At 42.1% G+C, this 12,380-nt stretch overlaps 1 protein-coding gene across 1 annotated transcript in view; it reads left to right on the top strand.

The window, feature by feature from the left end:
* CORIN (corin, serine peptidase) overlaps positions 1–12,380 on the top strand; it is a 304,969-nt gene that overhangs the window by 186,682 nt on the left and 105,907 nt on the right. The window contains 1 exon segment of the mRNA XM_052642198.1: positions 6,780–6,893. Within this exon segment, the coding sequence (XP_052498158.1) occupies positions 6,780–6,893 (114 nt within the window).

Here is a 12,380-nt window from a genome sequence, read left to right as displayed (position 1 = left end):
TTAAAAACCACATTTCTAATGATATTGACGAACCTATTTGCAGGGCAGGAATGGAGATGCAGACATAGAGAATGGACTGTGGACATATCAGAGGAAGGGGAGGGTGGGAAGAATCGAGAGAGTAGCATTGACATATATACACTAGCCTGTGTAAAATAGCTATCTAGTGGGAACCTGCTGTATAGAATGGGAGCTCAGCTCAGTGCTCTGTGATGACCTGGAGGGATGAGCGTGGGGGGGAGGGAGGCTCAATGGGGAAAGGATGCATGTATACTTTGGTTGTTTCAGATTGTTGTACAGCAAAAACCAAAACAACACTGTAAAGCAATAATACTCCCGTTTTAAAAAGCACATTTCTTTTTTGCCCCACTTCCCTTGTAGTCTACTGCCCCATTTGATTATTCTCTTCTGGAGCAAAAATATTGTCCTTTCATTCTGAGTTACTTCCTCTCCTCTCATTCTCTCTCAAACGTATGCCGTCAGACTTTTGTTCTCACTGGTCCATTGAAACTGCTCTTACCTGTGTCCCTGTTTCTCACTTTCGTCTTACCCGACCCATCAGCAGGTCCCTTCTGGTGCAGCAGATCACTTCCTCCTCTTTGACATCTTCTCCTTTACTTGGCTTCCAGGATAACACATCACGTGCTGGGTTTCCTCCTACCTCCTTCGCAGCCTCTTCGCTGGCTTCTCCTCTTTCCTGAAACCATTGCCTGTGGAGTAGTTCCGCCCTCATTCATCTTCTCTGCCCCATCTCGCTGAGTCTCACTTTTCTCTCTCTTCACGAACCATTCCCCTCAGGATCTCACCTAGCCATCACTGGCTTTAAATTGATTTGCTGATGACTCATACTTTTATTGTTGTAGTCCTGTCCTCTTTCCTGGACTTTGAACTTATGTATGCAGTTGTCCCCTCAGCATTTTCACTTGGGTGTCTACTTGACATGTCAGACTCAACATGTCCAAATTGTAACTTCTGATTTTTTTTCCCGTAGTCTTGCTCCTTCAGTTGTCTTCCCCATCTCAGCAGATGGCAGTTCCTGTTGTTTGGCTGGGTGGAAACTTAAAGACACCATAGGCTCTTGTCTTTCCCTCACAACTCTCATCTAATGGGCCAGAAAACCCTGCTGGTTCTACTTTCAAAGTATGTCCAGCATTTAATGATGTCTTGGCCTCTCCACCATAATCCCCTCTGAGCCCCCATCATCTCTTTTTGGATTAAATCCAGTAGGCTTCTACCTGTTATCCCTACTGCTTCTGTGGCTTCTCTGGAATATTTTCAGCACAACAAGCAGAGATCCTTGAAAACATAAGTCAGATCACACCACTCTTCACTCAAGTCGCCGTGTAATGACTCTTATTATCTAAGCTACAAAATCTTTGCAGAGCCTTGTGTTTGGGGCTTCCTGTCTTCTCTGCCTGATCCCTTGCTTCTTCATCCCTTTACTGTCTCTACCTTAGCCACTTGGTCTCCTTGGTGTTCCCCATACCTGCCAGCTGTGTTCTGGCCTGACGGTCTTTGCTTCCTCCCTGAAATCTTTCCCTGAGATTTCATTAACTCCTTCCATCTTTGAAGGTGCTGTTCAGATGTCAACTTTTAACTTGGAGGCCTGTCCTACCCCAGGCCCACATCTGCTATCTCTCTGTTGTACTCTTTTTTGCTTTATGGCCCTTATCATATTCTAACCTAATATATAATAATTTTCTTATTTATTATGTTCATTGATATATTCTCATCCTTACAAAAAGGGATCTTTCTGTATTCATGCTCCTAGAAGAATGACAAATTGGTTAAATAAATGAGTGGAAAAAACTTAGAAAGCAACATGCTGCTGCTAAGTCACTTCAGTCGTGTCTGACTCTGTGCGACCCCATAGACGGCAGCCTACTAGGCTCCTCCGTCCCTGGGATTCTCCAGGCAAGAATACTGGAGTGGGTTGCCATTTCCTTCTTCAACATAATCCTTGTCAATTCCATATGGCAGATAGGGAAGTGATTACATCTACCATCGACAACTTGAAATGTCCCTTTAGATATTTCTGTTTTCCAAAGGGTCTTCTCTATACTGCACCTCAGGGAGATTCAACCAAGTTTTTAACCTCTCTTTCTCTCCCCCAAGACATTGCCCGACTTCACTGGCTCCTCTGTGTCTATGGGGATTTCATTCTTTTCAGACAGAGCTTTCTGTAATCCATCCATACCTAGTCTAGATGTCTTGAAAGTGGAAGTGTGAAGCGCTCAGTCATGTCCGACTCTTTGAGACCCAATGGACTTTGGTATCCAACAAAAGGAAGGGCCTTCCAGTTCATATGACTTAGAGGGCAGAGTAAAGACAAAGTTAATTATTGAGCAGCCACTTGGATTTCCTCTCTCCTTTCTCACCTCTTGGGCTTCTGTCCCTGGGTTGGAAAGATGCCCTGGAGAAGGAAATGGCAACCCACCCCAGTATTCTTGGCTAGGAAATCCTGTGGACAGAGGAACCTGGAGGGCTACAGTCCATGGGGTCACAAAGAGTGGGATACAACTTAGCGGCTAGACAACTACAACACTCACCTCTTATCTTTCACCCCACTCCTTTTATCAACCTATTATAGGGAAACACAATGCTCTCTCCAAGAAGTATTCTTGTATCACCTCATTCTTTTTCATATGGTCAAATAGCTTTGTAAAGGGTAAGAGCGATGGTGGTTTATAGTAACTTAATTTTGAGCACCATGTGGAATGAAGGGCTGACAAACTCTCGGTCAGTAAAGGCTCAGGCGATGCTGCTGTTGTGTGCCAGGTTGCTTTTCTCTTCAGAGGTAGAGTTGAATTTGAGCTTTAGGCTTTAAGCAAGGACTCAAAGGCATGGTGAATGAGGATACTATGCAGTCAGAGACCAGTGAGTAATTTCTGAGAAAAAACTCTAGAAGTTAACAGGCAAAGTAATAAGAGGATTTGCTGATATACATGCTGTATTACAGACAGAGAGACCTGAGAGGGCTGGAAGCAACTGCAGAAAATCTGAAGTTTGCTTCAGGCTGTAGGTGTTATTTCAGCAGTTTGTTATCAGAAGCAAAAAGATTGAAAAGAGCAGATCATCCTCAGGGGTATATACTCTTCAGAATCCATGAGATTCTGAAGTCCAAGTGATTCATAATTGTCTTCTTCATTAGGATATGTAAACTAGTATCTTAAGCAATATATCTTTGTATACTGCTATTAGTGTATTAATATTAATTGTCATATCTGTAAATGGAAGTAATTTTGGTGATGAAGCATCTTTAGTTCTTAAAATTCCTTTATTAGATGATGGTCAGTAGAGTATATGCTACATGAAGGTGAAGTTGTTTTGTTTTCTTTACTGCTCTATCTGGCATTACTGCTAGAGTAATGCTTAGCACATAGGAGCCAGTAAATATTTTCTCAATCAATGAATGAACCTGCCACTGAGCAATCTGCCATTGATCTAAAGTCCAGTTTATACACTGTAGAATTATAGATGATGTTAATGAAAATGATGTCAAGATTGGATAGCGTGACTTCACCTCTGGGAATATCCCTTTGTCATCTTAAGGACTCAGTCTAAAAGCTATTGGAAGATGATTGTTATAAGACAGTGACAGTTATGGTTGAAAAATCTCTCATTTTAAGAGATTTTAAGAGCTCTCTCAGGGTGTTTTCCAAAAAATTGAAAGCTCACAAAGAATGTCATCTCATCTTGTCTAGTTTACCTGAAGGACAGATATTTATCTTTTGTTTAGAAAGGAAAAGGCAAGTTTGAGTGTTTACCTGAACCTGGTACCCTTGAACTGAGTGCCTATCAACCGTGCAGAGAGTGGCTATGGTGTGAAGGATTGGGCCTAGAGCCCAGACCTCACGACTCTGGGGTGTTTTCATGGATTCTCAGCTCTATGGCTTTGGGCAATTGCAGTCTTAAGCACACAATGCTCTAGTTTCTCTGTTTGTAAACTACCACTTACCCTGAGGAAGTTGTGATAGAATTCCTGCTTGTGTAGATATTGAGGACTCTAGAACTTCTAAATGAGATATGTCTGATATATTTTGCTAGTTGAACTGTTTTACACAAATACAGTTTTACACAAAAGTGAAGATTCTGAATACAGGTTAAGAAGACATCAAACAGAAAGAGAATGTACAAAGATATCCTAGCTGTACAAAGAGTATTGATTAATGAAGCTGTGAACATCCAAAGGACTTGCAAAGGGAGAATAAGAATAAAGAAACAATTTTCAGTGTCTTAAAACCACGGACAGCCACTTCTCCAACTGAGAAACCACACAAAAGAAGTCAGTTTCTGCTGAATCAGCGAAGACATGGGATGTCAGTAATCAAAACATGTCAGCAGTGTCATGTTTTAAATTTGATCCAGATTTTATTGAACCTTACACACAAATGGCTTTATTGGAGTAGAATATATGGGGTCTTAGAGATGAAGCCTAGATGTTAGGAGCTATTTAATGTTGAACTTTGAGCCACATTTCCCAAGGAATCATCAAACCACAATGTAGGGAATGCAGTCATTCTTCTGAGGGGTTGCAGCTGCTGAAATGCAGACAGATGGAATTTCTGCACTTTCTAGTGTAGAACAGAAACAATCTCACAATAGGATGCACACTTACTCTTTGAAAACTTTCTCTTAACCCTAAAGAGACACTATTATATAGACTGGCCAGTAATATCTTTACTGTTTTGGGTTTTCATTTTATATCTGGTTTCCTGTATGGTCTTGAGGAGTTTCTGTCTGTAGCTACTGCTGCTGCTGCTAAGTTGCTTCAGTCGTGTCCAACTCTGTGTGACCCCATAGACGGCAGCCCACCAGGCTCCTCTGTCCCTGGGATTCTCCAGGCAAGAACACTGGAGTGGGTTGCCATTTCCTTCTCCAATGCATGAAAGTGAAAAGTGAAAGTGAAGTCGCTCAGTCATGTCTGACTCTTCGCGACCCCATGGACTGCAGCTAGAGGAGTACAATTCTGGGCTGAGTCCTCTCAGTTCAGTTCAGTCGCTCAGTCGTGTCTGACTCTTTGCGACCCCATGAATCGCAGCACGCCAGGCCTCCCTGTCCATCACCAACTCCTGGAGTCCACCCAAACTCATGTCCATTGAGTCAGTGATGCCATCCAACCATCTCATCCTCTTTCGTCCCCTTCTTCTCCTCTAAGACTCTATAAACCTTAAGCTTGTTGTATGTCTTGGCAGTTGAAATCCATAGATGCCATTTGTATTGATTCAGAAATCATGGGATATAATGGAAATCCAGATTTTCATTGTTGATACTGTGAAGGTTACACATGAATTACCATCATAAGAAACATACCAATTGACTGGTACTTAATGTTCAACAAGGCTTCCCTGGTGACTCAGATAGTAAAGAATCTGCCTGCAATGGAGGAGACCCAGATTTGATCCTTGGGTCAGGAAGATTCTCTGAGAAGGGAATGGCAACCCACTCCAGTATTCTTGCTTAGAGAATTCCATGGGTGGAGGAGCCTGGCAGGCTATACCCATGGGGCTGCAAAGTGTCGTGTATAACTGAGCAACTAACACACTTGCACTTTTACTTAATGTTCAACAAATTGAAACTCTGATTCCTTGATAGCATTGCAAGATAATCCATTAATTGCATTTTTCCTTTGCCTTGTGGCAATATATTTTGCTCCATTGAGATGGAAGTGACTTTTCCCCTTTAATTAAGAACCTCCTGAATGGCAGCCTCTCTGCTGGGGAATGTGGAACATGTAAGCATCATGGACCTTACTGCCTGGAATGTTTCTGAAGTTTTCTGTATTTCAGCTTGTGGTTAAATGTTCCATATTTCTTATTTCCCTTTAGTTAGACAACAAGATTCATCTCATCAAGGAATACACAGTTCCTTAAATACAAAAACTTGGACTTATTCATAATGATTTACTTTGTATGAAGGCCAAGAAATAAGATTGCTGGGTCAAAGATTATACACGTTTAAAAGGCATTTGATGCAAATTGCTAAATATTGAAGTGTATTTTAACACCCATTTTGTTGAATTAATTTGTCCTTTGAGTAATGGTCTCCCTTAGAAGAATCTTTCTAGCTTCTTCTCCCACATTTTATGTCTAATGTAGTTTTGAAATAATTGAATATTTGTTGAATTTTGAGGAGAAAAAGAACATAATATTTAAAGCAAAGAACACCAAAGTGCAACTGGGTTAAGGAAAAGAAAAGAAAGAAAATATTATTAGCCAATGTTGTTTCACATTCCTTATGCCAAAATAGGCTCTAACATTTTTAACTGGCTTTTTTATTAAGCCCAGTTAATAAATATATTTCAATACAAGGCATAGGATCTCTATGCCTGTGTTCAAGCATATATCAACTATTTGTATCTAACTTTCTCTGCATGACACTGTTTGTTGTAGAAGGATTTTAAATGTTCAATAAATTTCACTTTAAAATAATTTTCAGTTATTAAAAAAAATACTCCTGCTTGGTATCTTTCTGCACATAAGTTGTGCAATAGACAAGGCCGCTCTCTTGTGCTATGAAAGCCCACTGGTGAATTTCCTTTCACTTTTCTCAGGCAAACACTTTGTATTCTTCTCAGGTAATTTTACAATTAATGTTCTGGAAAGCCAGAGAGGAACTGGTGACAATGAAACTGAGGGGGTTGGGAAACACATCTGTTGAACATCAAGAGAAGGTTTTCTTTCTGTTCTTTATTTCTCCTAATTAAAAAAAAAAAAAAGCACAACACCCTTTTATTTATTTTGACATTGCTTTTCTGCCTCTCTCCTTTTTTTTTTTAGCACTCTGCAGAGGGGGCGAGAGCTTTCTGTGCACCAGTGGCATCTGTGTCCCCAGGAAACTGCAGTGTAACGGCTACAACGACTGTGATGACTGGAGTGACGAGGCTCATTGCAGTATGTGACAGGCGGTGTGGGGGTTGTCTGCAGGGATATGGCTTCTATTCAGGGGCCTGGAAACCAGAGCATTCCATTGTCTAGTCCTGACAACCCGGCGCTTGGGTGGACTGCTGTTAGTTTGCTTTTCTTTAGTGAGCGAAGTGTTTATCTTCCCCCACCCCACATGACAGCCGCATGTTTGTGCACCTTTCAAAAGCCTGATTCCATTAGGAACTTGACAGCTAGATGTGTTTTGGAACAGGTTGGGCTCAAAGTGTTTTTCCTTCAAGTATCTTAAAATTGGAAAAAGGCTTTTCATTTATTTTCTTTGGGTGAGGATTTTTGTTTTTGTTTTTAAAGTTCTAAGAGTATAAAGGTCAACTTAAAAAAAAAAGGATATTTTTAATAGGAACATTTTTTACCCTCATGATTTTTAACATTCGTGACACAGAAAACACAAAATTTCTTGTTTGTTTATGCTTCCTCTCAGCCTGGAGCGAGTTAAGGCATGAACCAACTGTTCTGTGTCTATGGATCAGTAACTTCAGCCTTTAAACATCCTCCACTTTCTTATCATTGATTTGGTTAGTTGTTTTGACCAAAAATGGTGGTTTGTCCAATATTGTATGTGCTTGCTTGAGCTGCCTTACAAAATACCACAGGCTGAGACTTAAACAACAGAAATGTATTTTCTCACAGTTCTGGAGGCTGAAAAGTCCAAGATCAAGGTCCGACAGGGTTCAGTTTCTGATGAGATTTCTGTTCCTGGCTTGCAGGTAACTGCCATATGCCTGTGTACTCAAATAACCTCTCTGGGGGGAAAGCAAGAGAGGGGGAGAAGGGGAGAGGAGGGAGGAGGTAGGGAGGAGAGAGCTCTCGTGTCTCTTCCCCTTCTTATAAGGGTATCAGCTCAGTTGAATTAGGGTCCCACCCTTCTGATCTTTATCACTACTTCACAGGCCCTGTCCGTCACATTGGGGATTAAAGCTTCAACATGTTGCTGAAACTCAGCCTCTGTTCACTGGTACAGAGTAGAAACGCAGAGACAGACTTTTGGGTGAAATAGAAAAGAGTAGCTTTAATTGCTTTGCCAGGCAAAGGGGGCCTCAGTGCACTAATGCCCTGAACTGTGTGACCCACCCTGAAGAGGGTAGTGAGGAGTTTTATAGAGTTTAGGACATGATCAGCTCATGGATAGGGCTTCCCTGGTGGCTCAGACAGTAAAGCATCTGCCTACAATGCCGGAGACCTGGGTTCAATCCCTGGGTCAGGAAGATCTCCTGGAGAAGGAAATGGCAACCCACTCCAGTATTCTTGCCTGGAAAATTCCATGGACAGAGAAGCCTGGTAGTCTACAGTCCATGGGGTCGCAAAGAGTCGGACATGACTGAGCAACTTCACTTTCACTTTCAGCTCATGGATAGGTCTTGGCTTGGTTGTTTCAGGTAAGTTTCAAGCCTTATCAACCTTCTGGTTTCAACCAGTCTAAGGTCTGTGTTCTTGTGGTCAGCATTTTTCATCTGGAGGGGGTCTGCTTCCTGTAAACACGACTTACAAGTGTGTGTCAGGCATTTATCTGTATCTTTCAGGGAACTTGGAGTTTGGTGATTCTGTTATGTGACAGAATTGTAGTCTAAATCATTACCGGTTCCCCAGCCCAACAGCTGCTCTTTGTTTCTACATCTTCACATTTCCCAGTCATTAACTCTTGAGTCAGACAAAGACAAGGGCACAAGGCTTGTACATGGTTTCAAACCTATAAAATTTGGGAGGACACAGTCTTTCGGTCCACATCAAATGTGTATTCAGATCTCAAATTGGTTTGCAATTATGCAACAGATAAAATGGAAAAATTAGTCTCAAGAATACATTGCAGGATCTGCCTCCAAAACAAGCCCATATGCAATGGTATTTGAATTGCTTTTTAATGGTTATATGACCAGCAATTGTTACTGTGGGAAAAGCTGTGTTTTCCTTCCTGTAGGAGTTGCCAAAGCTTTATAAGAGCTCCTCTCAATTGCTCACCTCAATTGAAAAATTCCTCTGGTATGTTTGCCAGGCAGGCCAACTCTTCTTCCATATGAAGGCTTCTAGGACATTTATTTGCCATAACTTTTGAAAGGCAGTAGATTGTGGTAATATTTAGTTAGGGTCAGTATTTCCAAAGCTGGTATTCCATAGTACCTGAGTCTTGAAAAATGCCTGGGAAAAAAGCATGAGAAATGATGTCTGTCAGATCTCTGTTGCTTTAGTCATATCCAGCTCTTTGTGACCCCAGGGACTGTAACCCACCTGGCTCCTCTGTCTAGGGGATTTTCCAGGCAAGAGTGGCTTGACTGTAACCCACCAGGCTCCTCTGTCCAGGGGATTTTCTAGGCAAGATTGGCTTGACTGTAACCCACCAGGCTCCTCTGTCCAGGGGATTTTCTAGGCAAGAGTGGGTTGCTGTTTCCCGCTTCAGGGGATCTTCCTGACTCAGGGATTGAACCCATGTCTCTTGCAACTCCTGCACTGGCAGGGGGATTCTTTTACCACTGAGCCACCTGGGAAGCCCTGATCTACTTCCTAGAGAGTTACAGTACATATTTGCTCACTAAAGTTTCTGATAAATCCCAGTTTTTTTTTAAACATTTTATCTTAACTTGGTATTTCCTCAAAATTATTTGTTTACATATGACCTCACATTTATTTATTCATGCATTTATTTATTTTATATAATATCTAGCATCCTATAGAATTTCAGTTATGTTGCTCATATTCTGTTAGAAATATTTTCACTAGGATATTTGTCTTTATAACTTGGAATTCTCTCTTCAGAAAAACCTATGGTACATGATTGTATATGAAAACCAGTTTCTATGGGATGTATATTTACACTGGGCTTCCCAGGTAAAACTAGTGGTAAAGAACCCACCTGCCTGTATAGGAGACTTAAGAGACATGGATTCAGTCCCTGGGTTGGGACGATCCCCTGGAAGAGGGCATGGCCACCCACTCTAGTATTCTTGCTGGGAGAATCCCATGGACAGAGGAGCCTGGCAGGCTACAGTCCATGGGGTTGTGAAGAGGGGGACACCACTGAGTGTCTGAGCACATATTTACATTAGGTAAGCAAACACCCTCTTCCAACAACACAAGAGAAGACTCTACACATGGACATCACCAGATGGTCAACACCAAAATCAGATTGATTATATTCTTTGCAGCCAAAGATGGAGAAGCTCTATACAGTCAACAGAAACAAGACCAGGAGCTGACTGTGGCTCAGATCATGAACTCCTTATTACCAAATCTAGACTTAAATTGAAGAAAGTAGGGAAAACCACTAGACCATTCAGGTATGACCTAAATCAAATCCCTTATGATTATACAGTGGAAGTGAGAAATAGATTTAAGGGTCTAGATCTGATAGATAGAGTCCCTGATGAACTATGGAATGAGGTTCGTGACATTGTACAGGAGATAGGGATCAAGACCATCCCCACGGAAAAGATGCAAAAAGCAAAATGGCTGTCTGGGGAGGACTTACAAATAGCTGTGAAAAGAAGAGAGGTGAAAAACAAAGGAGAAAAGGAAACATATAAGCATCTGAATGCAGAGTTCCAAAGAATAACAAGAAGAGATAAGAAAGCCTTCTTCAGGAATCAATGCAAAGAAACAGAGGAAAAGAACAGAATGGGAAAGACTAGAGATCTCTTCAAGAAAATTAGAGATACCAGGGGAACATTTCATGCAAAGATGGGCTCGATAAAGGACAGAAATGGTCTGGACCTAACAGAAGCAGAAGATATTAAGAAAAGGTGGCAAGAATACACAGAAGAACTATACAAAAAAGATCTTCACGACCCGGATAATCACGATGGTGTGATCACTCACCTAAAGCCAGACATCCTGGAATGTGAAGTCAAGTGGGCCTTAGAAAGCATCACTACGGACAAAGCTAGTGGAGGTGATGGAATTCCAGTTGAGCTATTTCAAATCCTGAAAGATGATGCTCTGAAAGTGCTGCACTCAATATGTCAGCAAATTTGGAAAACTCGGCAGTGGCCACAGGACTGGAAAAGGTCTGTTTTCATTCCAATCCCAAAGAAAGGCAATGCCAAAGAATGCTCAAACTACCACACAATTGCACTCATCTCACATGCTAGTAAAGTAATGCTCAAAATTCTCCAAGCCAGGGTTCAGCAATACGTGAACCGGGAACTTCCTGACGTTCAAGCTGGTTTTAGAAAAGGCAGAGGAACCAGACATCAAATTGCCAATATCCACTGGATCATGGAAAAAGCAAGAGAGTTCCAGAAAAACATCTATGTCTGCTTTCTTGACTATGCCAAAGCCTTTGACTGTGTGGATCACAATAAACTGTGGAAAATTCTGAAAGAGATGGGAATACCAGACCACCTGACCTGCCTCTTGAGAAATCTGTATGCAGGTCAGGAAGCAACCGTTAGAACTGGACATGGAACAACAGACTGGTTCCAAATAGGAAAAGGAGTCCATCAAGGCTGTATATTGTCACCCTGCTTATTTAACTTATATGCAGAGTATATCATGAGAAATGCTGGACTGGAAAAAACACAAGCTGGAATCAGGATTGCTGGGAGAAATATCAATAACCTCAGATATGCAGATGACACCACCCTTATGGCAGAAAGCTTAGAGGAACTAAAAAGCCTCTTGATGAAAGTGAAAGTGGAGACTGAAAAAGTCGGCTTAAAGCTCAACATTCAGAAAACAAAGATCATGGTATCCGGTCCCATCACTTCATGGAAATAGATGGGGAAACAGTGGAAACAGTGTCAGGCTTTATTTTTCTGGGCTCCAAAATCACTGCAGATGGTGATTGCAGCCATGAAATTAAAAGACGCTTACTCCTTGGAAGAAAAGTTATGACCAACCTAGATAGCATATTCAAAAGGAGAGACATTACTTTGCTGACTATGGGGTAGCGGCTGGGAGGAGCCACCCCTTACCCGAGGCCAGGGGCAGTGGCCTGGAGGAGCAACCCCATGTCCAAGGAGCGGTGGCTGCTCAGGCGCAGGAAGGCCTAGAGGAGCTATCCCACATTGAAGGTCCGGAAGGGCAGCAGTGAGGAGATACCCTTCGTCCAAGGTAAGGAGCAGCATCTGCGCTTTGCTGGAGCAGCTGTGAAGAGATACCCCACGCCCAAGGTAAGAGAAACCCAAGTAAGATGGTAGGTGTTGCAAGAGGGCATTAGAGGGCAGACACACTGAAACCATACTCACAGAAAACTAGTCAATCTAATCACACTAGGACCACAGCCTTGTCTAACTCAATGAAACTAAGCCATGCCTGCAGGGCAACCCAAGATGGGCGCGTCATGGTGGAGAGGTCTGACAGAATGTGGTCCACTGAAAAAGGGAATGGTAAACCCCTTCAGTATTCTTGCCTTGAGAACCCCATACTTTGATAGGATACTGAAAGAGGAACTCCCCACCCAGGTCAGTAGGCGCCCAGCACGCTACTGGAGATTGTTAGGCAGGC

The sequence above is a fragment of the Budorcas taxicolor genome, chromosome 6 (genome assembly GCF_023091745.1).
Source record: "Budorcas taxicolor isolate Tak-1 chromosome 6, Takin1.1, whole genome shotgun sequence".
NCBI lineage: Eukaryota > Metazoa > Chordata > Mammalia > Artiodactyla > Bovidae > Budorcas > Budorcas taxicolor.
This window is presented reverse-complemented; position numbering and strand designations above follow the sequence as displayed.